Source organism: Chiloscyllium plagiosum, unplaced genomic scaffold, assembly GCF_037043375.1.
Source record: "Chiloscyllium plagiosum isolate Xiang-an unplaced genomic scaffold, Cpla_swu_hap1 HiC_scaffold_16, whole genome shotgun sequence".
Taxonomy (NCBI): domain Eukaryota; kingdom Metazoa; phylum Chordata; class Chondrichthyes; order Orectolobiformes; family Hemiscylliidae; genus Chiloscyllium; species Chiloscyllium plagiosum.
Window position 1 is genome coordinate 34,073,869 of NW_028270154.1, and position 27,679 is coordinate 34,101,547.

General features: G+C 38.5%; 1 protein-coding gene across 2 annotated transcripts; it reads right to left on the bottom strand.

The window, feature by feature from the left end:
* Positions 1-1,136: 1,136 nt before the first annotated feature.
* Positions 1,137-26,887, bottom strand: LOC122556581 (non-selective voltage-gated ion channel VDAC1). Of its 2 annotated transcripts, none has more exons than XM_043703428.2 (9): positions 26,800-26,887; positions 18,255-18,326; positions 17,696-17,745; positions 8,895-9,047; positions 8,761-8,813; positions 7,966-8,193; positions 4,584-4,734; positions 4,361-4,418; positions 1,137-3,036 (listed from the first exon to the last, which is right to left on the bottom strand). In XM_043703428.2, exons 2-9 carry the CDS (start codon positions 18,319-18,321, stop codon positions 2,945-2,947), a joined length of 852 nt encoding a protein of 283 aa, XP_043559363.1. In that variant the 5' UTR covers positions 18,322-18,326; positions 26,800-26,887; the 3' UTR covers positions 1,137-2,944. The 2 variants fall into 2 exon arrangements, with proteins under 2 accessions (XP_043559363.1, XP_043559364.1); XM_043703429.2 differs by having other exon boundaries at positions 26,757-26,820.
* Between the last annotated feature and the right edge of the window lie 792 nt (positions 26,888-27,679).

The following is a 27,679-nucleotide window of genomic DNA, read 5'->3' on the forward strand; positions in this document are numbered from 1 at the left end:
CAAAGGTAGTGTAGGAGGTGCTCAATACAGATTTTGCATCTAATTTTCAGTTTTTCTTTTAAACTAAACTTCTAGTTAAAAAAAAGTATGAAATGACCTATCAGCAAGTTGCACCATTAGAAACAAAAATAAGAATGTATTTTGTGAGAAAACTTTGGGTTTAATTGGGAAATAAGAGTTTAAAAAAAACTACTCAAAGCTGTGGGCAACAAACTGAAAATGCAATTTCAGAAAGGGGTGGCATATGTACCAGGTACGATCAATCACGGAGTAAAGCAACAGGAAAATACCAATTCTTGAATCTGAATAGCGTCCAAGGATTTGTGAGGAAGCTGAGCAAGTCATCTTTTGGGAAAATTAATTTGCTCAGACCTTAGTCTAATTTGGCCTAATTGTAAAAGTGTTCATTTCATAATCTTCTGTAAGATATCAAAAATGTTCAAAAATCAAAGTGTTTCTGATTTATAAAGTTATAGTGTATATACCCATGTTGCTTTAACTAGGCTTATGCGAACTTCATTTTGAATAAAAGCAGAAAATGTTGAAAATACTTAATAGCTCAGGCAGCACATGAATTGGTTCTGATGAATACTCATGTAGCTCCAACGTACGACGGTTTTTTCTGCAGTGCAATTTAAGATTTTGCAGCATTTTCTAATTTATTTCAGATTTCTTGTAGATGCTTTTCTTACAATATTTGGAACTAACAACACTCGAGTGGGAAAAGTCGCTAATAGATCAATCATGAATATAAAACTAAAATATAGTTATTGGCCAATAATTTACATATTGAAAAATAATAATTCAATAAGCTAAATCTGCAGATGAATTGAAATCTATCACCTGTACCTTGGGAAGAATAACTACCTGCTGGGAAGAAAGAAATTTCAGTATCACATTATTTGTACTTCCAAGTACTTGCGAAACAATTTTAAACTTTACTTCAACTCTACTATCCCTTTGGTTTTATACTACTGCAGAAATTCAAAGCCTGAAAAATTATCACAATTCTACCAAAAGAACATGAACAAGTTTAAGACTTCCGGGCAAGAATAATTGATTCTTTGCCTCGATATTGTGCACTGCAATGGGAATGGTGCGGTAACTTAAAATGGTTTGGATACAAAGACTGCATGCCTTTTTAAATGGTTTTACTACGAAAATTGACTTTGTTTTTACAAACAGTGCTGCAAAAGAAAGTAAGTTAACATATCAAAGCAAGTTTTGAATTGTAGTTGCCTATTTTAAAGAAAACCCTTCAAGAACTATACATACAATCTTAACCTGCAAATCGAGTCAAGTGTTACTAAATTGTTTAGGTCAGTCACTGAAAACACTTTTGCATAACTAATACTTTCTTTCAGAAAAAGTGTAATGAATTCAAAGATAATCAATACTCAAGTACAGAGAGATGTTACAATAAAATTCAGTAAGTTATACAATTGTACACCTAATAGGGCACAAATGAGCAATCAACACGTTGCATCAGTGACATGAGCAACAAAAGTAAGATTTTGTTTTAAAAGTACCAATTAAAAGAATTGCTTCTGCTAAAATGCAATGTGGATGCACTTGAATGTGAATTCATTACTACTCTTCACATTGTCATGTCTATAAAAATATTTGCATACAGATTATACTTTTGTAAATATTTCAACTCCAAATGAAGGAACAGATAAATTAATTTAATGATAACGCCAGAATGCCCTGAACTGTGTTTTTTCTCGAAGTAAAATGAACCAATAGTAGTGCATGGACCAAAATTTTTTGAATAACAATCTTATGATGCAAGTTATATACAGTACAATTTGCATCAAATTTATAAAAGCTGTTAGCAGGTAGAACTTCCACCATGACCTCTGTGTTTAGGAGTGCAAACAGGAATTCCCTCTGTCTTGGTGTCTAAATAGCTTGACATAGATCCACTGATTAGTTGGAAATATCACTCTCAAGGTAGAGGTATAATCAATATAGACTCTTGTAAAAGCTGATTAGCACAGTAATAAATTTATGTGCCAGTATCTGACTTCTCAGTGTTGCTTTTGCTATTTCACCTTGGGAAGTTCCAATGCAGTACCTACATTGGCATACTGACTTCGCTCTGATACTGTATACAAAGGGCAGACTGTGATGGAAGTCACTGCTACCCAGTCCATTTCTGCAGGACTGAGGAATTTTGGAGCCAGTGTTTAAGAAATCCAGAAAATTAAGAAGATATATTCAAGCTAAATTAAAATAACTGATGTGTGTAAATGAGTCCTCCACCATTTCTTTTGCACACTGAAGATTAACTGTTGTAGTGTTTTTTTTTGTAGACTTCAGTATGATGACCAGAAGTAATGTTTATGTGTCTCTATTCAGGATTGATAAAACTGGTCAAATTAGATTACATAATTTCCTTTAAGCTCAGGCCCAGAACATGGAAGACAGTATTTATTATTTCAAGCAAAGAGCTGTACAACAGGCAATTTTTCAAAAAGACTGTACACTAAATTTCTTTTGTGTGTTTGCGTTTTTTTTTAAACTTTCCATTAAGCCCAACCATCACAAATGCCAGCTGGAAACATACAAATCTCTCCACATGGCTTTGCTGCATCAACTTTTACAGCTGGTGCATGGATTAGGGAACCACAATTTCAACCAACAGCAATGAAGTGTGTAATTTGTTTTTACGCCACATACAACCAGTCTTCACCAGGGGGAAAAAAAGACATGTACAGGTGAATTTCAAGTAGCTAAGGGATACAATAAATAGTCATAATGACATGTTTTGGTAACGCATTCTGTTCTTCAAAGGATAATGTCTGGAGAACACAATTCGGTTTTACAACATTGTTTGGACACCTGGCTCAACAAAAAAAAAGTGTGAACAGCAGATTCTTCGGGTCACTACAGTGGAAAATATTTGGGATTTGCTGATTGTAGGTTTCTCCCATTTCCAGGATTATGCTTCAAACTCAAATCCAAGACCAAGTTTATGTCCACCAGCATTAATATTCTTGCCATCCAGCAGGGCTGAAAGGTTTAACTTAATGCCTGCGGAGGAAAATGATAAGCTAAGTAATAATGGTGCATACTTCAATGAAACAAGCAATGTGAATAGTGAACTTTTGATCAAATGGGCAAATGCACAAAACCATCAATACAATTACCATAAATTAGAACAAGTTAATAGTAGGTCTTACTTGTACAAATTACTTTTTATTTAATGCCAAGATTAGTCTATTACTATTGTTATACCTTTACAACTTCTTGTAATTAAAACAGTGGATTTTCCAAGGAGAGGCAATTACAGTCAGATTGCCTCCCTGTTCTTACATTTTCCTTTAAGGCAGAACTCCACATTTCTACATTCTAATGACAGCTGTCAGACATGTGGAGAGTACTTGAAATCCAACACATCCCTTGTTATGGAGGCGGATTAGATGAAGTCAAACAATACCCCCTTTTTAATAGCAGTAATTGTTATTATCTTGTGATTGAAATGTCTAGTAGCACAGATAACCGCATTGAAAGCTCCTGTGTAGGGTTAGGAATGCAAGATATCTAAGGGGTGAATTGAAGATGTAATTGAAGAGCTTCAATGACAAATTGGGGGACAGTTTAATACTTAAACAAGGAATTAAACTAAGTTTTAAAATCTAACTTTTCCTGAGTAACTTTTAGTTGAACTGCAGTTAAACATTCTCTGATTTATAAAGATACTTCTATAGGGTTCTAGGCGCAGGGCAATCACCCATGGAAACTTCAATTCCCAGGCAATTTCTTCTGACTTTGCTCACATAAGGAATTCCTGAGTGACCTGACATACAATTTCCCTTTACCCTGCAGAAGCAACCAACTGGCTATCAAAAACTCCAGGTTAATATTTCAAGTTCTACATTCATATATACATTATATGAAGCAAGCAATCTCCACCTATCCCAAAGTGAAACTTATTTTTAACTGTTTGCTCAGAACAAACATGGAGGTGACAAAAGAAACATTACACATTAGGTCGAAGTATCCACGTGTAATGTTATAGTTATATGCCAGAACTATGCATTCTTCAAAATAAGAAGTTAAACATTTTGTCCTTGTCCCCCACTTCTCATGGGAGCGATTGCATTTTTAAGGCAACTCAAGTCTGGGCATCGTTCAATTGCTCCCAATTCTTCATTCCTGAAATGTGTACCTTACAAATGCAATAGCTCCCATGAGGAGCAGGGAATTAGGGGAAAATCCTTTTTAAAAAAACCCAAAATAGAAGTGCCATCTAGTAAGTGTAAAATATTTGGACTACACTTTAGTATTGGTTTAGAATACTTGAAAAGTTATTATTGAATAAGACTACATTTATTTAAAATCAAATGTGGTTCACCTGGTTTCAGCATTTGAGAGTATCCAAGTCCAATGAGACTCGAATTGTTCACTTTAATCTGTTGATGAAAAGAACAAGCTTTTAACTGTTCTTCAAAAATCAAAGCAACCGTCACCTTTATTTTATCTTCTCGATAAACTTTAGAAGGCAAATACATTAAAACTGTGCTCCTTTCCACTCACCCCGTGCACAAAAAGAATGAAGTTACTAACTACGTACTCACCGAGCATGTTGCATCATTATCAATCATGTATTTTGCTGCAATACCAAATCGAGTGTTGCTATTCCCAGCTGTCCAAGCTAGACTGATGCCAGTTTCAAGATTTTCGCTGACTTTTTGATAAATAGAGCCTCCAAATTCTGTACCATCATTCCTGCAGTGGGGAACATGCACATCATTCCAGAGTAAGTTACTAACATCATCATTTTCAGGAAAATACTAAACAAAAGGATTAGTAACCCAGGCAAACTAAAATTTCCTTTTCCAATTACTCATTCATTCCAATATGCTGTTACAACAGCCACTATTAATTACTGGCCTTTACTGACGTTACTCTGCAACAGTCCCTAAAAAATATTGAAAAGCTTGGAGACCGACATGCTCCCTTTATCTCCCAAAATATAGTCCTCACTCCAGAGAAAAATATAATCTAGGCTTATCAGACTTATTTTAAGTGGAACAACAAAAACATACCACATTGCCAGATATCCGGTTTCTTAGCAAACTAACTAGGGATGCTTTAAGAAAGTCCGATAATACTTAATAATCTACTCCAATTAGTTCACTGGTATACACGTACTGGATATCAGGGGCTGAAAATATTCTTAACACCATTTATCAAGCTCATTGACATTTTGGAGCAATTCAGCTGTGGTCATTAGCTACTGATCATGGCTACGTTTCATGGCTTATTTTACTCCTACCACTCTCCAGTTCTCCCGCCCTAATTCCGAGATCTTCTCATTAGATTATTCATTAAACTAAACCTATGTTTGATCTTTAAGTAATCAAGAGTGTGGTGTTGGAAAAGCACAGGTCAGGCAGCCAGCATTCAAGGATCAGGAGAATCGACGTTTCGGGCATAAGCCCTTCATCAGGATCTCTAGCATCTGCAGTCCTCACTTTCTCTAAGTAATCAAGCTGAGTCAAAACACGTAACCTTGTCAAAACATTTCTCACCTGAAAATTATAGCATCCCTCACAGTAATAACATCAGTTCAAGTCATGTGATACAATCCCACATTAGTTTATCATAACAGGGTATGGTAAACCAGGCATATCAAAAGAACAATGGACTCCATTTCACGGTCCACCACTGGAAGTAATTTGACATATGGTAGATAGCTATTATACTGCCTTCACACGCACCCCAACTGTGTAATATAGCAGGGGTGTACGATGGATTTTTAAATTAATTGCCAGAATGGTGGTGTCACTGTCTGGGCCAGCATTTATTGCCCATCCCTAATTTTCTGAGATGTTGGTTTGCTGCCTTTATAGATTAGATTAGATTATATTACAGCGTGGAAACAGGCCCTTCGGCCCAACAAGTCCACACCAACCCGCCGAAGCGCAACCCACCTATGCCCCTACATTTACCCCTTACCTAACACTACGGGCAATTTAGCATGGCCAATTCACCTGACCTGCAGGTCTTTGGACTGTGGGAGGAAACCCACGCAGACACGGGGAGAACATGCAAACTCCACACAGTCAGTCGCCTGAGGCGGGAATTGAACCCGGGTCTCAGGCGCTGTGAGGCAGCAGTGCTAACCACTGTGCCACCGTGCCGCCTACAAATCATTATGAATCACTAAAGTCCATTTGGCTTCAGTCGACCCATGATGCTTTTAAGGGAGGGTGTTCCAGGATTTTGATACACCATCATTGAAGGAACAGCAATATATTTGAAAGTCAGAACAGTGATTGGTTTGGAGGGGAACACAGTGTTCCTATTTACTTTGTCCTAAGTGGTAGGGGTCATAGGTTGAAAGGTGTTGTCTAAGGAGCCATGTGAATTTCTCCAGTGAATTCTGTAGATTGTAAACACTGCTGCTACTGAACATTCGTGTTTGGGGGAAATAAATGTTTGTGGATATGGTGTCAATCAAATGGGTTTCTTTATCATAGATGGTGACAAATTTGAGTGTAGCTGGAGCTGCACTAATCCAGGAAAATGGACAGTATTCTATCACTCCTCTGGCTTGCGCTTTGTTAATAATGGAGAGAATCTGAGGAGTCAGGAGGAATGTTACTCACTGCACAGTTCCTAGCCTCTAACTTGCTCTTGAAGAGATAGTATTTAGATGGCTGATTCACTCCAGTTTCTGGTCAATGGTAATCCCTAAGATGTAGATAGCGGGGGAGTCAGCAAAGTAATTCCGCTGAATGTCAAGGGGTGGTGACTGGATTTCCTCTTGCGGGCTTGGTCATTGCCTAATAATTGCATGATGCAAATGTTATTTGCCACATCAAAGCCTAAACCTTATTATCTAGGTCTTACTCTATTTCACCATGAATTACTTTAGTATTTGAGAAGTCGCAAATGTTATTGAACATTCTGTTTGTTAGATGCGACTCTAATCAAGGGAGAGATTCCTTGTCCCCACATCCCTACTAATCCCTTTGAGTATAGGTTTGTTTGGTCCCCTTAATGACACACCTGGTCAAATGCCATCTTGAGGTCAAGGGCAGTCACAGTCATCTAACCATAGCTGTTTTGTCCATGTTTAAATTGAGATGACAATAAGGAAAGGCTGAGTAGGCGCGGTAGAACCCAAATTTTAGAACTTCCACGAAAGGCTCTTGTGTGCAGTGGTAGTGTCCATACCCCTCAGCTAAAGAGCCTAGGTTAAAGTCCACCTGCTCCAGCCATGTCTCATAATATGTCTGAGCAGGCTGATTAAAAATACCTAGATCTCCCACTGGCCTGCCTGCACTTAAGCCTACTAACATCCTTATGTAGCCAATTAATAGTCACTCAAATGACTACAGTCATGGGGATCTCAGTTCAGGGGTGCACCATACACTATCAAGGATAATTCCACTAACATTACACCGTTCCTTTTGAGCATCACAATCTTCACATCCCAAGAAAAAAAGTGAAGTCTTTCCTTCCAGAGACCCAAGCCCAAGATACATGCTGACAGCAAAATGAAGGACTGAGGGAGCAGTGCACAATCAGAGCTCTACATTTCTACTAAAACAGAATCAAGGCCCTGTTTCTTTGGATCGAACCAATCCCATGGCATTATGAGAGGAGCAGGGATGACTGAAAACATGTTCTTAAAAAATATTATTTAGAATAAAATACACTATAAAATACATGATTTAAAAGTTGAGTAAAGTCTTGGTTCCCCTGAAATTTAGAACTAGAGGTGTATTATGTTTACAGGGATGGATACTAAAACAGGCTTACCATTTATAACTCAACATTGTATCATAGGTTTTAATTTAACAAAAGCTGCACAAATCACTAGATTTGTAATGGGACTTTGGAAACTTATTATGCAAAGATGGGTTTTTTTTCCTACCAATACAGTTTATAACAACAGGAGTCCAACATATAGTCTCGTTTATGGGAATGTATTGAGTTTGTACATACACATTTGTGTGGAGCTGGAATTCTTCTGTCCTGTAACCAACAGCAAAGTTACTTTGCGAGACTCTAGATTTTGCAGTTTCATAGGTCATCTGATATCCTGCTAACCAGCCATCAAAACCAAACACAAAGGCTCCACGTATAGCAGGCCCAGCAATGTCAAAGTCAACATCGAGTCCCAGGTTGATGTGCTGCCTTTTGTAACCAGTCCTGATTTTTCCACTTTTCTTTCTGTTAAGAATAAAATAGCAAAAAACAATTAAAACTGATCCTGCTCTTATTACATTCCAAACTGCTACTTTTTCAATTGTTTTTCATGTTTCAGAAGCACAAAAATAAATAAATAATGTTTCTGCATATTATTCTAGATTTTCTTCAGGATTAAAGATTTTAACATTTTTATCAAACCAATAATTTTAACTGCATAAAAATACTGAACAGAATATTCAAAATGATTGACACTACTACAAAATGACAGTATCTGGGTACTCATTCTAACCATACTGTTGCGGTATTTCCTGAGGATAAGTTACATCCTCCCAGAAGAGAAGCATTGAAGAGATAACTTGGATTGTGTTTGTACCTCTGACTTGCTACTAGCAGAATATCATGGGCACAGATTGGAAGAATATTATGTAATCAGCTTCTCATCTAGAGACAATGTTTGGTTATGAAAAAGAATAAAACTTTTGAAGATCGGAAATCATTACATTCATGAAAATTCTACCTTAAAAGTAATAAAGCTATTGCTACAAGTTTAGAAAAAATAATGTCTATTGTTTTGGATATTTTACTCACCCAGTATTTGGTGAAAATGAAGAGTCAAATCCAATCTTCAAGCCTTGCACAAGCTAAACAGAAAAGTAACGTTGTTTGCATTTTGGCTTCAAAAGGCAAAATGAAATTAATGTTTGCCATTTTTGCTAAGTTACCTGGTCTTCAATGGTAATTTCAGTTCCCAAAGTATTATCAGTGTTCCATTTTTCAGTGAATGTCAGTCCATAATCCACCCACTTGAACCTTGTTTCCAGACTCCCGGTGACTTTTCCTGTATCCATGTTGGCAGCACCTGAGCTTATGAATTCCTACAACAGAAAGCTCTTGTTAAAAGACAGAGATCATTTTACAGTGTTTCGATATCTTTAAACACAACTTGCCAATTGTGCTACAAGACACACTTTAGAGGAACATACAATAGAAACTTCCATTGGCTCCAAACAGATGTTCTCTTGCATGCTCTTTTATTACCCTCAGTCCACACACTAATTTCCTTTGCTCATCTTCATGCATGCTCAGCACATACTCTAGAGGTACTCTGAAATTAGAGGCCAGATGTGGCAATCCCAAAATGGGACCAAATGGGTGCAAAATAAATGGTCACCAAGTGGAGTGGCTGGCAATCCCACCTCAGTTAATGCAAAACGACACGCTGTGCAGGCAAAAACCAGGCTCATACCTACTTGTATAACATAAATGTAGACTCAACTGCCAAGTCACGAATATGATAGCCCACACCCCCATAGCATTTCTAATTCATGATGGCTAATCACCTCAAAGATCAAGTTTCCTTTGTTGAGAGTATTAAATGTTACCAAAATGAAAAATGCTTTAACCATAGTTATGATAATGTCAAATGACTGTAGGAATGTGGCCTACTCTGCACCAGAATTGCAAGCTATTCGCAATCTCTCAGAATACTGAATGACCTGGACAGAGTGGATGCTAGGATGATGTTTCCATTTGGTAGGAGAAACTAGGACACAAGGGCACAACCTTAAAGTAAAGGGAAGACCTTTTAGAATGGAGATGAGAAACTTCTTCAGTCAGAGAGTGGTGAATCTATGGAATTCATTGCAACAGAAGGCTGAGGAGGCCAGGTCATTGAGTATATTTAAGACTGAGATAGATACTTGTGTATCTAGGAGATCAAGGGTTACAGGGAGAAAGTGGGAGAACAGGGTTAAGAAACTTATCAGCCACGATTGAATGGCAAAGCAGACTTAATGGGCTGAATGGCCTAATTTCTGCTGTGATGCCTTATTGTCTAGTTCTTGAATGTTCTCCCCAAAGAAAAACTACCAACCTAAATAGGTCAATATTCCAACTTCCATACATGTTGAATCTAGAATATATTGAGCACACTTATACCCTAGCATATCACCCCTCTGAAATGGCCAACACCAGAACAGCTTTCGTATCTGGAACCAGAGAGATTCCTTACCCCCACAAATTACCAATAACTCTAGGTTTGCTAGGGGATCTTGATGTCAAGGGCAGTCACTCTCACCTAATCTTTGGAACACCATTCTTTTGTCCACGTTTTAACAGAGGCTGCAATGAGGTCAGTGGCTGAGTGGCCCTGCTAGAACCCACTCATTGAGTCAAACAAGGAAGGCACAGAACAATTCCTGCCCAGCTGCTCATTGCAAGGTTCTGGAGTAATAAAACTCTGTCTCAAACATTGGAACTAAAAACGTCAGAGTTGACTGTTTCAGTTCCATACTCACCCACAGCATTGCTGTCCAGGCTCAGTCTACTACCAATCACAGCAATGATGGTTTGGCAACAAAGACAACAAACCCTAACATACAGACCAGCTGTTGTGACCATGCTCCTCCACCACAGTGAGGCTTTGTTTGTGCATCAGTGACACATGGTATGTTCAGAGAATTTCACCAACAATAAAACCAGAAGATTCTGCAGAGGTATTGGAAGGATCAAAATTTAAATGGCCTTTTTGAAGCCAACACTGCATGCATTCAGGTAAAACACTTGCAAAACCAACTTCAATGGAGTGGACATCTTTACCACCAGATTCTAGTTTTCCAACTCTTAAATTTATCCAACACTGCAAGAAAAGTCAAACAAAATGCAACAATGATACTTTAAACTTCTCCCCTAAGCAAAGAGACTAGTGATGGGGAGAAGCTTGCTATTAATTGTCCAAAATAACCATAATTCATCCACAGGTTGTGTCACACTTTGCGTTATGATGTCTTTAAGATGAAGTAGATGGTCAGTGAAGAAAAGAAATGAAGCAAATTCTGCACTCTGGATGCTACTATACTATACCCTGTCCTATGTGCCCAAAGATCTATGGGTCAAGAAATAGCCTGCTCAGTCATATGAAGATCCATGGCAGAAACTTATAACACCAAATAGATATCATTCTTGAATCAAGGGACAGCTGACAACAATCATTAAAATTCCACCATTTTTTAAAATTTAATTTAATTTTAAAAGGAGATGGCCAGACCTTTGTATGAGCTGATTGGAGAATGAATTGTGGATGGATCGTGGGAAGAGTATAAAAATAAAGAAAATGCTTTTACCTCATTACAACTCATCACAAAATGCAAATAAAAGATGAATCATGATAATGTTATGGTTGGAAATTGTAACTACCAATAAACCATATGTTTGCCAGATTACCAGCTGGTAGATGAAATAATCTGTCAAGTAAAATGTCAACATTATAAATGTGGAAAAGTCTTCAGATGAATTGAAAAGTCCATGAAAATTGATTAAACGATAGAGTATATTCATAATGACTAGTTGTTCAAGCTTTTCCCATTACAATTTAGATTTCAATTCTCGCCTCAGGCGACTGACTGTGTGGAGTTTGCATATTTGCCCCGTGTCTGCGTGGGTTTCCTCCGGGTGCTCCGGTTTCCTCCCATAGTCCAAAGATGTGCAGGTTAGATGAATTGGCCATGCTAAATTGCCCGTAGTGTTAGGTAAGGGGTAAATGGAGGGGCATGGGTGGGTTGCGCTTCGGCGGGTCGGTGTGGACTTGTTGGGCCGAAGGGCCTGTTTCCACACTGTAATGTAATCTAATCTAATCTAATTATGGATGAGATGCTGGGACCAGTGATTGGAAGCGGCGGGCAATGAAGATGCCACAGGGTGATTTTTGGATTAAAATTTCTCAAGTGAGCAGAATAGGTTTCCAAAAACATTTGCTTTAGATCACAGTGAAGCTGACTAGAGAACTCAAGAATATGGTTCAGATTAAAAGTCACAGATCTGAAATTTTGTTTTGTTTTTATCATTTATTTATCAAAGAGGCAAGAGCAATCTGTCTTCCTTCTATTTGCCTGGAACCTGTTGCAGTTTATATTGCATCCTGTCATCAACATTGATGGTGCTATGAGCAGTTAAATAAGGTCTTTGGAATTTCTGGCAGTACCTTATCAAGATTCAACTTTCTGGTAAATGGAACAACCACTTGCTTTAACATATATTGAAGACAGACATGCAATTTGGTCACCACTGTCCGGACATAATAATGAGGGACAAAGGGAGTTTCTTCAGTCAGAATGTTCAGTTTTTAGATCAGAAACTTATTACTTGACAAAGACACACTAATCAAAAACTGATTTATTCTAAAAAAAAAAGAATGATTTTAATGGTTACAAACTATTAAGTAATTGTGAAAGCAACCTTATTTTACGTTTCCCTGTGAATTACAACTGGATACTAACAATACAGGTCGTTCTGCTACAATGCGTGTTTTGTTAACTCGAATTTGCTGTAACGCGATTGATGAATTGGGGACACTGTTCCTAAAGTGCAAACATTTAAAACGCATGTTGGTTGTAACGCAATTACATCATAGGAGGAAGAAAAATGTTCACTTAAAAAGCAAAGGTTTTACTAGTTGTCATCATTGCAAACCCAAATGCCACCTAGTTCTGACAACTATATTTATTAAACATTTATTAAAGGCAAGTTTGGGAATAGCAAAACCCTCCATATCCATGAATTATGCAATATCAAAAAAGGTTTCTCAGAAGTGACAACTTAATCATAATTGGAATGAAACTTTAACTATGAGAAGGCTCAGATTAAGCATACAACTCGCTAATTCGTGATACCACTAACCGCAACTTATCGGAGTGAAATGGATTGTCATCATGAACTGAGATGGATCAATGCTGCTTTAAAAGCCTTTTGAGCTCCTTCACATTCACAAACAAGCGTGAGCGCTATGGATCTCTGTCAGTAAAATTGAGATAATCCAAATGGCTCTCTGTCCCTTCCCTTCCTTCCATAAAAATATTGAGAAAATTTACTATAAGACATGCCCTACCCCATAATTTGTATCTCTGTGGTTTCTCTATTTATGCCCTCGCTGATCCCACCTTGTCCATGACACACCTCACTTATTCTGATATTCTGACTTAACGATGATCACTCAAATTCTAAGCATGGCTCTGTTGTTAGCTGATACCATCAATGGTCTCTCTCTTCAGGTCTCGTTCCCCTCATCCAAATTTTGTCATCACTCTTCACTTCAAAAGGCTCACCCATGACCCCTCTGATTCTTGCAAACTATCATCCATTCCTAACATCCCTTTTTTTCTCTCAAGTGCTTGCATGTGTTGTCATCTCCGAAATCCATGCTCACGATTTCTCATATTCGGTGTCTGAATCCCTCTAGATTTACAATCCTGACATAGTTCTGAAATGGCTCTGATCAAAGTCAAAAAGGACTGTGTCGATGTGACAAAGGTAAACACCCTTCTTTATGCTTCGCAGACTATCTGTAGCCTTTGACATGGGTTTAACACATCATCCTGCTCCTAGATCTTTCTCCACCATTGTTCAGCAAGGGGGGGGGGGGGGGGGGGGATGACACTTGCTTGGTATCACCCATCTATTTAATCAAAGGCTCAGAGTCATCTGCACAGGCTTCTTTTCCCCAGTCTGGCAGTATTACTTCTGGGTCCTCTAAGGGTCTCTCACTGGCACTCTACAATTTCTCATTGACATGCTGCCCTGTGGCATCTGGAAATGCTTCCATTTCCACATACAAGCCCTACTTCACCAACATTGCTTTCACCCCCTACACTGCTTCTAAAATTGTCAGACAACTTGTCAACATCAGGATCCGCAAAAATTCCCTCTAACTAAATTAATATTGGGAAGCCAATGTCTTCATTCCCCACTCCAAAACCCTTTTCTCCAGGCATTGATACAAATAGCTCTTTGACAAATGAGGCTGAAAATCAGAGTTTTAATCTGGTGTCAATCACGTAACTATAGCATGACAAGAATCATCATTTTATTTCCATAGTGTAACGACACAGGGTAAACTCCACCCCGCCCCACCCCCAGGTAATTTAGACCAGCAAGATTTACCCCACGCTGCAATATGTGAAAATCTGAGGGGCAAAGAACTATCTCAAAAGTCATTATTGAAAGTAATAATTATCACCTTTATTTTTTAAAGTCTACCAGAGAATAATTAACTATTTACAACTCATTATCTAAACCTGTTACCCCCTCCTCTACAATACTGGTCAGATAAAACACCCGATTAAGATTTACAGAAAAATTCAAAATTTCTAAACCAGCCAGCTGTCGAATCTTCTTTGTATCTTCCTCAGTAGATTTGCTCTCCAGGTCAGTGCTGATTTTTTTTTTCCTGTGCAAACTCCTTCTCCAGGCAGGTACCTTTCAAAGAGTTCTTACTAGCAGCTTACATCTGTTGCTCTTTTGGCGGTGCTCCTCCAACTGTTCATTTTTCTCTTGGTTTTATATCCCAAAGCATCAGATCGTTTCATTGGTTTTAATATCGTCAAAATGCTAAATTCGAATTTGATTGGAGTTTAGTATTTTGGGGCATAATTTAAACTGATTGACTGAATTTGAATTTTTCTTCTCTCATAGCCACCCAGGTACTGCTAGCTGCTGGACTCTCAAAGGTACAGTACCAGTTACACCTTCATAACAATAGCATTAATCAACTTCAACCTGCCTCAACTTATCTACCATTGAAAGTATCATCCATGCCACAGACATTACCTATTGCAAAATGCTTCTGGCTCCATGCCCACATTCTCTTTCCATAAGCTTGATGTCATAAAAAACCTAGTACAAATTGTCTTGAATGTACTGCTTTTACTCATTTACAGGATGCAAACATCACTTTCTAGACCAATATTTATTGCCTATCCAAAAGTGACATTGAGAATATAGTGACAAGCTACCTTCTTGAACCACTGTTATCACAGCAATGCAGATACACCCACAGTGCTGTTCAGGCATTCCAAGATTTTGATCCGGTGATAGTGAAGGCAGAGAAAGGTATATTCCCAAGTCAAGGTTGCATGTCGCTTGCATGGGAACTTGATGATGATGGTGTTTTATTACATCTCCTGCCCTGACAGTTTAGGTGACAGAGGTCTTGACTTTGGAAGTGCTGGGAACATAGAACATTATAGCGTAGTACAGGCCCTTCGGCCCTTGATGTTGCGCTGCCTGTGAAATCAATCTGAAGGTAGTGATATAGTGGTTAAGTCACATAACTAATAATCCAGAGGCTCAGGTTAATCTTTTGAATCCAAATGCCTAACCAATGACCATCTAAATGCCCATAAAGTTGGCGAGTCTACAACTGCTGTGGGCAGTGTTTTCCATGTCCCTACGACCGACTAAAGAAACTACCTTTGACATCTGTCCTATATCTATCACCCCTCAATTTAAAGCTATGTCTCCTCGTGCTAGCCATCACCATCGTCGGAAAAAGACTCTCACTGTCCACCTGATCTAACCCTCTGATTATCTTATATATCTCAATTAAGTCACCTCTCAACCTCCTCCCGTCTAATGAAAACAGCCTCAAATCCCTCAGCCTTTCCTCAGAAGACATTCCCTCCATACCAGGCAACATCTTTATAAATCTCCTCTGAACTCTTTCCAAAGCTTCCACATCCTTCCTATAATGTGATGACCAGAACCGTACGCAATACTCCAAGTGCAGTCACACCAAAGTTTTGTAGAGCTGCAGCGTGGCCTCATTGGTCCAAAATTCTATCCCTCTACTAATAAAAGCTAACACACCCTTCTTAACAGCCCTTTAAACCTGGGTGGCAACTTTCAGGGATCTATGTAAATGGACAACGAGATCTCTCTGCTCATCTACGTTACCAAGAATCTTACCATTAGCCCAGTATTCTCATTCCTGTTACTCCTTGCAAAGTGAATCACCTCACACTTGACGGCATTAAACTCCATTTGCAACCTCTCAGCCCAACTCTGCAGCTTATCTGTGTCCCTCTGTAACATCCTTCGGCACTATCCACAACCGTACCAACCTTAGAGTCGTCTGCAAATTTACTAACCCATCCTTCTACTCCCTCATCCAGGTCCACTTATAAAAATGACAAACAGCAGTTGTCCCAAAACAGATCCTTGCAGTACACCACGAGTAACTGAACTCCAGGATGAACATTTTAAATTAACCACCACCCTGTCTTCTTTCAGCTAGCCAATTTCTGATCCAAATCACTAAATCACCCTCAATCTCACGTCTCCTTATTTTGTGCAGTAGTCTACCATGGAGAACCTTATCAAATACCTTGGTGAAATTCATATACACATCAGCGGCTTTACCCTCATCCACCTGCTTGGTCATCTTCTCAAAGAACTCTAAGGTTTGTGAGGCACGACCTACCCTTCAGAAAACTGTGTTGACCATCCTAATTAACTTATTCCTATCAAGATGAAGGTAGTGATATAGTGGTTAAGTCACATAACTAATAATCCAGAGGCTCAGGTTAATATTTTGGAATCCAAATGAATGATATGGATGCCAATCCTACCACAGCAACTCATGGAATGCAAGTTCAATTAATAAATTTGGAATTAAAATTTAGTCTTTTGGGACCGCAAAACTCACGTCATTGTCGTTAAAACAAAACACTGGTTCACCAACATCTTTTAGGAAAGGAAACCTATCTTTACCAGGTCTCGTGTATACATAACATGATTGACACTAAAACAAGTAAGCCACCCAGTTGTATTAGACTGCTATTTTTCTGCATTGCTTTTGCACTATTATTTGTATATTCTTGCAACACTAGAGTAGAATTAAAAACTGTGTTCTGGTACATGGTCAACTGATAGATCTTGAAGATATACACAATAAGTAAATCTTGAAATCTATGCCTGGACTATACAAACTCAGAATTGTGCTCTTAGCATTCAATCCTATTCTGATGAATCTGAACTGCTCCCCCTCCTTCCTAAACTATAGAGTTTACTGAACAAAGAGACAGCTTCAGAGATGTAACCTGACCAGAACTTCACACAAGATTAGCATAATGTCCACCTCTTTGCAACTGACCATTAGTCACAATTCAACAAAAGTATAAATTGTTCATAGGTGAATCCACTGGGAAATTTTTCCACTTGTCCTCCTAAGCCCCACATTCCTGATGAAGGGCATATGCCCAAAACGTCGACTCTCCTGCTCCTCAGATGCTGTCTGACCTGTGCTTTTCCAGCACCACACTTTTCAACTCTGACCTCCAGCATCTGCAGTCCTCACTTTCCCTCAGTCAATGAGTCAAACAACCAGGTACATTGTTATCTGAATCAAATGGCAATGCTATTCTACTGACATACAAGGCTGACCAATTAATGCAGGGCTTTCTAAAGTAGGGCTCAGGACATCTAAGTGGGGTTGCGAGCTGACATCTTGAAGTTAAGGTTCTGAGACAGCAACGGCTTATGTAGAGCGCTGACTAAAATTCCAACAACAGTGTATCCGCTCTCAGGTGTCACTCTGGATCATGAGAATTTTCCAACATCAGAATAGATTGAGAGAGAAAAAATGTCTGAGAAACACTGGGTTAACAGTTATCAGCATGATATTACGAAGCAAGATTTAACACAATCGGATGAAATAGAATAAGATTACCAATATTTGTCTTGTGCTACTTACCAGTCCATTTTCTGACTTTGTTTTCAAGTCAAGTTTTATTAGACCAAATCCTACCAAGAGATCAAAGATAATTTAAGATACTCAGTTTTCACTAATTAAACTTATTTTTGTATAGCTATATTACATGGCAAATATTTAACCTTCAATAAATTACAGCTTAAAATCTTTGCTTAATAAATCACATGATATTTAAACAATAGTTCATTACAGAATATTCTTGGCTATCAATTTACATACAGCCGCATCAGAATTTGGACAAGTGCATTAACAGCTACTGACTTAACCATGGAAACTGCATTTCAGAGCACAAAGCGGTTTCACAATGAAAATGACCCTCTGACTAGTGCTCTCTTCAGAATAAATTTCAGAAATGATGCCAAAAATTAATTACAAGACACAGTCTCATTATGCAACTGAATTGGCATTCAGCAAAGTAGGTCAATATCCTGCTTTTCATGGTGTCAAGATGTACTCACAAACTTTAAAAACAAACAAACAGTCGGTTACAGATAATTTCTAGCCAAAACAGCACCATTCTTTTAAATATTGAATTCCTTACCATAACCTTTGGTAAAAACATCTCTGGCTGCTTTTCCAAGATCTGCATAAGTTGGTGGAATTTCCATTTTATCTGCAAACAATACAAAGTTATATTGCTTACCTCCAAGACCTAACATGCTTAACCATATATTTGTTAGCTACGTATTCTCATAATCACAATCCAAACTTGCTGTTCACTATCTATGAATAACTGCTGTTTGAAATTTGCCTGCCTTTGATGATGACGAGGCACCATCTTAAATAATACATCACAGGCCCTTCTATCAAATCGGGCAGGACAAATTCCATTAAATCAACTATTAAAAATTGGTGGCTACCCCAAGGTTCTACTCAACATTCCCAAAAATACAACACATTTTGATTTGCCACTGAGTGTACAATTTTGTCAAGTCCCCATTGTCAGCTACGATGTTATTTTACATATATTACTACTTCCCCATTACTTCTGGAACAAAACTTCCAGTCAATCATTTCCAAGGTAATAGGAAGTGATTCATAAACAAGTATTAATTTTACATAAATCCCATGCACAATAGTAAATCAACACATCACAATAAAATAACACTTCAAAAGTAAATCTGCAAAAAGTTCTTTATATTGATAGCAAGTCTATATCAACATTATGATATGGTATATACAGCTTAAACCACTTGTTGAACATAAGATACCTAATCAGTAGGGTTCAGGTAGAAATTAAGAGGACAGAGATGAACGAGCAAACTGCTACCAGCTATAATTTGTGGGGAATTATCAGGAATAGATAACGAATCTCCTAGGAATTGCTGCAACAGTCAAAGAGAACTCTGCATTTAAAATATTCCACTGCAAGAACAGTCTTCCCCATTCCACAAAACCACTGGCTGTCACCACAGTGAAGTCCAAACCAAATCACAACACTGCACCGAGAGCCATCCCTTACCTTAGGCAGCTAGTAATGGAACTTGCTGTGTGAGCCATAGAGACAGTGGGGAGAGATCTCCACACTCGATCAGCACTAGATCAAGGCTCAAGGGGCAATGAGAGTGGACTGGGCAACAAGTGAAGAACAGAACGGGGACACAGGGAAACTGGGGGGATGGTAAGTAAGGACAGAGTAATGGGTTGGGATATCTGGTCGGCATGGACAGGTTGGACCAAAGGGTCTGTTTCCATGCTGTACATCTCTATGACTCTTTTGCAAGAGCTATCCCTATTTACTTTCTTCTTTCCATTAGCTTTCTATAAGATCATAACACATAGAAGTTGTTGGCCATTTGTCCAATCAAGTCTGCTCCACCATGAGATCTGGATTGATTTGATAACTTTCAACTTTACTTTTTTGCATTATCCCCATAATCCTCAATTCCCTTACATATTAAAAACTTGTCTATCTCAACCGCAGTCCAGCTTCAACAGCACTGCTCCCTTTAAGCTCCACGGCTGTGCATGACAATTGGTATCAGCACATTGATCGCAGCATTGATTTCTTGTTCAGGAACTCATTGCAGCACAGGCCTTGAAGGCTCACACAGCTGATAAGAAAATTAGAGGGTACACTGTTCAGCAGCCCTCTGCAGAATTAACCCAATGGATCTTTACTGAACTAAAGGCCAGTAGTCCATATTCTCTAACTGAACACTTATTACCATTTTGCAATTAATGCATAAGGACTCCTAAAACGCTCCTTGCTGTAGTTTTGTGGTTCCTTCCCCTCATCTAAATAACAGTCAGCTCCTCTACTTTTCAAACCAACCTGTTCAGAGAAGTTTTTACACACCTTTGCAGCCCCATAGTCCAGGGGTAGGGATAGTAGCACTGAGCCACAAGACTGCCCTTATCCCGCCTACCTACTGCTTAATCTTTTGTAATGTTACGTTCCATTTACTAAGTTTTTGCCCACTAACTTAACATGTCTTTATCCCTCTGGAGAGTCAGTCATCCTCACTACTTGTTTCCCCATCTATTTTTGTCAACCACAAACCAGCATCACAGCTGAACCAAATCTTGCCCTTCCCTAACAACAAATATGCATTTTCAGCAGTAATGATCACAAAGGGCAGCCTAGTTTATTTTTCTTCTATTGGTCCAGAGGTTTCAAGATGAACCAAAGCTTCCTACTGTCACTCTAAGCCAACTATGCATAGAAACTTCCTTGATCTTATTAAATGTCCAGTACCACACTGAGCATTGCTCTCATTTGTATCACAGCATTGGACAAAGTACACTTGTTAAAACTACATAGGCTTCTGGAGTATAAATATTAAACAAAAGCATGCAGCGTAACAATATTTTATGATTCTAAGTAAAAACCTTGCATCCCCATTGCAATTCATGAACACTGACAGTTTCATTGTAGTTTTACAATCCGGATTGCAACACCATAAACACACAGCGTCAACCTGAGATAGATTTTCTAGTTTGGTGGTTTAACTATCAGAATTAATTAAATATTCTATTGCTAAAAAGACTATTTATTTACTACCCAGAACTGCTAACCATTATTCCTTACTTGAAGGGTTAGATTAGCTGCTTCAAAGTAGTAGCACACCCTCCACTAACAAAAAAGTAGAATTTCACTTTTAGGAACAGCCTCTGCATTAATGAATTCAAAATGGAACGCAGACCATTATCCAGTTCTCTGTAAACACAAGCAATCAAGCAAGCTTTTGCTGTTTTAGTAACTGAAACATTTAAAAGAACATTCTTCAGCAAATTAGATGAAATTCCACATATCCCATGCAGAAATAAACTAGAAAAGCACTTTTAATCCACAGACATCTGCATTTCAAAGCATAGCTTTAGATGAAAAGGCTAAAAACGAACAAACTTTGGGACTGTTTGCTTTAGATCAAGATAAAGAAATAACAATGCTGTAGCTTCACATTTATAGATGATTTCTATATAACTTCCATACTATCCTTGTAACTTCTATTCTCAGGCTAGTTCACTACATTAATGTTGAGAGTAGGTCACAGTCACATTGATCAAGTCAAATCTGCCTCTTCCTCATTCATTCACAAGATGTGGACATCATTGCCAGCATTTATTGCCTATCGCTTATTACTTAGAAAAATAGTATTCTATCATAAAGAGTTCCAGGTTGCACTTCCAGGGGGGGACGAGACTGTCACACACCTCCTTCTGGAATGTGCCTATGCAGAGGAAGTCTGGAGAGGAATGCAGTGGTGTTTGTCGAGGGTCGTCCCGAGCAGCGCTGTGACGCGGGACTCTATGCTCTACGGCCTGTTCCCTGGGACGCACACCGAGACGAACATCAACTGCACCTGGAGGACCATCAACTCGGTGAAGGACGCCCTCTGGGTGGTCCGAAACCTGTTCATCTTCCAGCTGAAGGAGTTGATCCCGACTGAGTGTTGCAGACTGGCACATTCCAAGGTCCAGGATTACGTGTTGAGGGACGCGCTGAAGCTTGGGGCAGCTGCCGCCAAGGCGCGGTGGGGAAAGACCGCTGTGTAACATCTGCCTGCCTAAGAAGAACAGGGGGCCCACGCAGTCATTTGGGCTCCGCTGGCGCCTCAGCTCAATGTAATCGCACCAACCTGTTTCGATACGCAAAGAAATGGAATGTTTACAGAAGGATGGCATGTCCAGTTGTATAGATCAAATATTTATGAATAAAGTATATTTTTGAAATAAAAAAAAACTAAGGATGAGCAATACATGTTGGCATAACCAGAATGATAATCACGCCCAATGACAAAATAACAATGATGTTTCATTTTGTATCTTCAATTCCACCCATGAATTTGCTCGGTCCAACAGTTCATTTTTGAAGAGACTCATTCTTATCTTCTTAATCCCTGAAACTTTGATCAGTGGCTCTCTCTTTAGTCCTGCACTAATTATCATCTGCAAAGTCTCCCACAAGCTACGTTGCTCAGCAATTTATATACTCTAAATTTTCTTACCCTCAAGCTTGCTAGCTGCTCTATAAATTGCTTTGAGACAAACCAACTGTTATTAAGAGCCCGTAGGATTAGCATAACAACAGTTTGGAAGCATAATTAACAAAAGCCATGAGTGTCCCAGGCTGGACTAATGAATATTACCGCTCTTGAAAGGATGCAGTCTCAAGGAATGAAAGTTGTTAAGGAATGAAAATTGTGAAGTACTTTACTCATATGCAACAATCCTTATATGAATTAAATTACAGTGTGTTACAGCAGATCGACCTGCATTCTTTAATGCAAATTCGCTGTAACAATTGACAAATCACGGATACTGTTTCTTAAGCGCGAACTTTTAAAACTTTTAAAAAGCATGAATTCACTGTAACACGATTACATGGACAACACTTATAAGTGCTGTTAAGCATAACGCGGGGTTGTACAAGAATGCAACAATTGCGTTATAGAAGAACTGTCGGTATTATCCAGCATCTGAAAGGTACTGATACAAAAACATTAAGGATTAGCAATTTAAAGATATTATTAATGTAATCTCCATTATCTAGCATAATAAATGTGGGATCCTGCTGAGTCGATAAATAAAATGTCAATGTCCATTAAAGTTCTTTACTTTTGTTCTTACATGGATGTTTAATCAATATCATAGGAACATAAATGGCAAAATAAAACATGTGAAATTATGTCAGTTGCACGGTTTTGATTAGTGGACTGGGTAACAAACGTCTTACTATTCACCATTACTTGTTATTAAATTCTAGTTTTACCATTTCCAGCCACAATGATCACCTTCAACTTTGCATTCTACCAAAGTCACTAGATCAATCATTAAGCGCTCCCGCTTCATATCATCATTTGCAACATTATATAATCTCATGTCCTATACATGCAGTGTTAGTCTGAAAGATCTAAAAGACATTTCCTAATCAACATAATAGTTTCAGTTGATCTAGCACTGAACTTTCCTTTCCCTAATCTTTTTCAATGCAATCTGTTCTGATATAATACAATAGTTCCATTTCCTTGCGATCCCGCGTTATAAGAAAATTGCACAATATCTGCACCATTTAAACCAATGGGACCAGAACTGAATTATAGCCAATACAGGTAAGGGAAATTTGCGTTCTACAAGTAATGGTCCAAATTATTCAAATCACATTATAGCCAATTTGCACTGAAGAAATGCACATTATAGCAGAACCGACTGTATTGCTACACACAATCAGGTTTATTTACTTTGTCAGTTTGTTGTACTACCCATGCGCTTGAACTGACAAGATGCAAGTCCTCCATATCCCAGCAACACCATATTTCATAAATACTCTGCCAATCAAACAAATGTGTCTAATAAATACAAACACTCCAGCACAAGTATCAAGCTTTAATTTTCTTTGAACTACAGAATAATACCATTGTATCTGTGTTATTCCACAGCTAACACTGCCAGTCTTAACATAGTAGGAGCTATTTGTCCAGAGTCAGCAGACTGGTTACAGAGACAAACCTAAATTGTATCTGACTGCATTGTAATATAAGTTGTTTTCAATTTTAAGATAAACAGGAAAACAAGTTGTGAAGACAGAAAGATTCTGCAAAGGGATATACACAAGTTAAGTGAGCGGACAGAAGTTTAGCAGATTGACTATAATGTGGGAAAATGAGTGTTTATCCACTATGGGAATAAACAATGAAAGCATATTGTTTTTGAAATGCAGGGAGACTGTAGAATGCTGCAGTGTAGAGAGATTTAAATATTCTTGTACATAAATTGCAAAATGCCACTATAAAGGTACAGCAAATAATTAGGAAGGCAAATGGAATCTGGTCTTTACTGCAAGAAGAAAAATGGTGTATAAAAGCATAGCTTTGATACAACTGTACAGGGCAGTAGTGAAATTACTCCTTCGGTATTGTGTACAATTCTGCACCTTACTCAAGGAGGAACATAGTTGCAGTTCAAGGGAGACTTATAAGGCTGAACCTTGGGTAAAGAGTTTAGTTTATGGAAGTGAAGATAAGCATGTTGGCCTCTTGCTCATTGAGTTTAGAAGAATGAAGGGTAATCTAATTGAACCATGTTAAATTCTGAAGAGGTTTGACACAATAGATGCAGAAATCCCCTCTGGGAATCTAGAACAAGGTAGCAAAATTTAAAAATAAGAAGTCTCCCATTTAAAATGAAGATGAGGAAGAATGTCTCCTTTCATGAGGGTTGCCATAATTTCAAGTTTTCCACCCCTGCAAAAAATGGAGGTTAAGTCAATAAAAATGTATTTGGAACTGAACTAAAGATTTTTGATTTACAAAGGACCGAGTGTTATGGGGGCAAGGGAGAAAGAATTAAAGTTAATGCCAAATCAGCCATGATCTTACTGTATATTAAAGCAGGCTTAAGCTGTCAAATAGCCTATTTCTACTCCAATTTCTCTTATTCTATTTTACTTATATTATCTAAGCTGACATTTCAGTGTGGTATAGAGGGTGTGCGGAACTGCTGGAGGTTACACTTTTTGTTAAACTGTGACTTACCTGCCCTCTGAAGTGGATGGAAAGATCTCATGCTACTTTAATGCACACCTTGCAACAGGTTATATAATTATACTATTATACTGACATGGACCTCAATGCAAGTCATCTGTCTGAACGTCTGGTTGGCACGCAGTAGAAAGAAAACACATTTAAACAGATAAAATGCAGAAGTACAAAAATACTATGCTCATATAACAAGTTGAATTTCATGTGCAATATGTTACTTTTTAAAAAACTTATGGTGCATTTGTAGTGCAGTAACATATCTGCATTGCTGCACATGATAGCATAGATTATGTTATTAAACTAAGTCTATTGTTCTGGACTAATAATTCAGAGACCATTTCTTTAAACTCCATGCCAGCATTTTTAAGAATATACTTTCAGTTTATACAAAAAGCATGGAACTAAAAAGCTGGTATCAGTAATTGTATCACCATCATTTTGAAAGAAAAAACCCAAATGCTTCAGTAACATCTTTTAGGAAAAGTTTTCTGTTCTTGCCTCTTCTGATTTATGGTATGGAAATGGATCTACCAACAATGTGAGTGACTCTGAACTTTCCAACAAGTGGCTTTGCGAGTCATAGTTGACTCAAACACTATGCAGCATTACAAAATAAAAGCCTATCACCACATTTCCCAACGATTGAAAAAGGAAATACTTGTAGCCTATTTAGTGACACCCATACCAGAAAATGAAAAATAATCTGCTGTTGCAATTTAGTTAGTTACAACATGATATCCACACAATTCTTAGAAGTTATCATTCAATAATTTAGTTCTGGCTTACAAAATAATTGCTCAGTAATAGTTAACATCCCATTTTGCACGAAAATTAAATTTCGATGGGAAGTCTAAGAAGTACCTCACGCAACATTCTGAAATTTTAAAGTAGCACTATCATGTCTTCATGCAGTTTTATTTCAGGAAGCTGACAAGGGAGGTCAAACACAGAAAACTCTCAAATATATGAATGGATGGATGGATGAATAAAGATTGTATAATGTTTTATTGATTCAAGACCATGTGTCACTTCTCAGCTTAAGCAATGCTTCTCAACTTTTAAAGGCAAAGAATCCCAACCGTACAGATCACCAATGTAGACTCACTTTTCAACATTAAAAACCCACAAATATGTTAAACAAGTTTTAAAGACCATGCATATTCATTTTGATGCTTGATATTTGTTTCCTTTCATTCTCATTGTGCTTTTGAAATTACAAAGCAAACATTTAGGGAGTAATCCTCTCCCCATTGCACAATCCATGAAGGTCATGTTCAAAGATACAGAAAAGATGTGGTGCAGTCTTTGTTCCTGGTATTATAAATGCAATGACCTAAACACATTAAATAAAAAGTTTATTATCTGTACTTATCTGTCTGAGGTTTCATCAGTGGCATTAGAATTAATGAAGTTGTGAAAATATCTGACATCTATGGGAAGAGTTCTCTATAAAGAGAATTTTGGCACTATTTGCACAATACCTTCACCTCAAAGTTTCAATCTAAGATTCAGACATGGATATTTTCAAATGTCATCCTAGCCCTGGCACCTGTGGGGAGCTACTGCCCATTCCAAATTGGAATGACTTTTCTTTAGCAAAATCTATTCAGTACATTGGGTGTAAACGGATAGTTTTAAGTACAGTTCCAAACAAAAGTAAAATACGTGTTAAACCGGACATGGCAGACTTTTTATTACAAACCAGAAAGAAGACTGCGGCATTGTTTAAAAACAGTTTTAAAAAGTCTTTGCCCAAAGGATATGCAATAGCTGTCAGTGCTCCAACCTTGTATGCTGTTAAAGGTCACACTCTACCCGCCATCCAACAGGCTCCAGCGAGCCGAAATACATAGCTAACGCCTTTAGCTAGCCCTGCCTCTCCAAGGACTCAACCTCGTGGCAGGCGGAAAGATTATGGACCGTAACCCCTGGAGAACAACAGGCAAAAATGATGCCATCCGCCCACTCCTGGCCCCGGCCTTTACATTTAAAAGAAACAAAACCCTTTCAAGTAACCTCCAGAGTTTTCACAACCCTCACCCTTCCTGAACAGAGGCTACCTGATGTTTCCACTTCTCGCCAGTGTGATAGGCCCAGACGTACCTCTGAAGAGCGCACACACCGACCGGGAGGGAGGCTTCCCAATTTCCAACCGAACGACACAGGAGCAGCCAGTGACCGAGAGCGAAAGGGCTACTGCACATGCGCGGGACGACCCGGTTCGTGAGGGTGGGGGAGGGACGGAGAGCGGCGCGTGCGCAGTGAGGGGCGCCCGCGGCCCCGGGGGAGGGGGGGCGGTGCGGTGCGGATCTGAGGAATGAATGAATGAATGAAGTAGAACGTTTTCAACCGGTCTGTTTCTATACCCAGTCCCGAGATACATGGGCTTGTGAATAAATCGTTTGTTGGTTTTGGAATGGCACAGTGTGAAGTTCCTGATCTTGACGAAATATTCGTAAATGGGTTGAGATGATGCCGTCAGCAGAGTAGTCAGACAGTGCTAAAGCAGTGCCGTGTGACCAAATGCGGGATAAATTTATTGGATTTTTTTTTGTTTCAAGTAGGATATGTTTAATGTTTCCCATAGACTCCGCACATAGACACTGACAGAATGGCAAGCTAGCCGGTACACAGGTTAAATTGCATTTCTCCAAACGTTCCCTTTTTACAAACAAAAATTGCATTGTCATTGCAGTTAAAAGTTACGCAATAAACGTAGTGAGAAATAAACTAATCATTCATTAACAACGCTGTGTTGAGTCTGGTCACTTCCTTCGGCCTCTATATACGCAATGCACAGTCTTTAAATTTTGCTGGTTTTATTATTATGTGTGTTTTTTCTGGCTGTTCCTGTGATATCTGCTCGTTCCGATGTTGATGCTTCTTTTCCAGGGAGTTCCATTCCTGTGGTGATGCTGTTGCCTTTGTACCTCTTGTTGAGAATCCCTTTCTGTTACTGGGTAATAGTGGCTTTCGAGGACTG

What these genes read in the sequence shown, in the direction of transcription:
- LOC122556581 (XM_043703428.2), bottom strand. Translation starts at nt 18,321, where the DNA reads ATGGAAATTCCACCAACTTATGCAGATCTTGGAAAAGCAGCCAGAGAT. An exon ending in TTCCAGCTCCACACAAATGT is followed by an intron (nt 4,735 to 7,965) that starts GTATGTACAAAC and finishes TCCCCACTGCAG; the next exon opens with GAATGATGGTACAGAATTTG. An exon ending in CTCTCAAATGCTGAAACCAG is followed by an intron (nt 3,037 to 4,360) that starts GTGAACCACATT and finishes TTTCCTCCGCAG; the next exon opens with GCATTAAGTTAAACCTTTCA.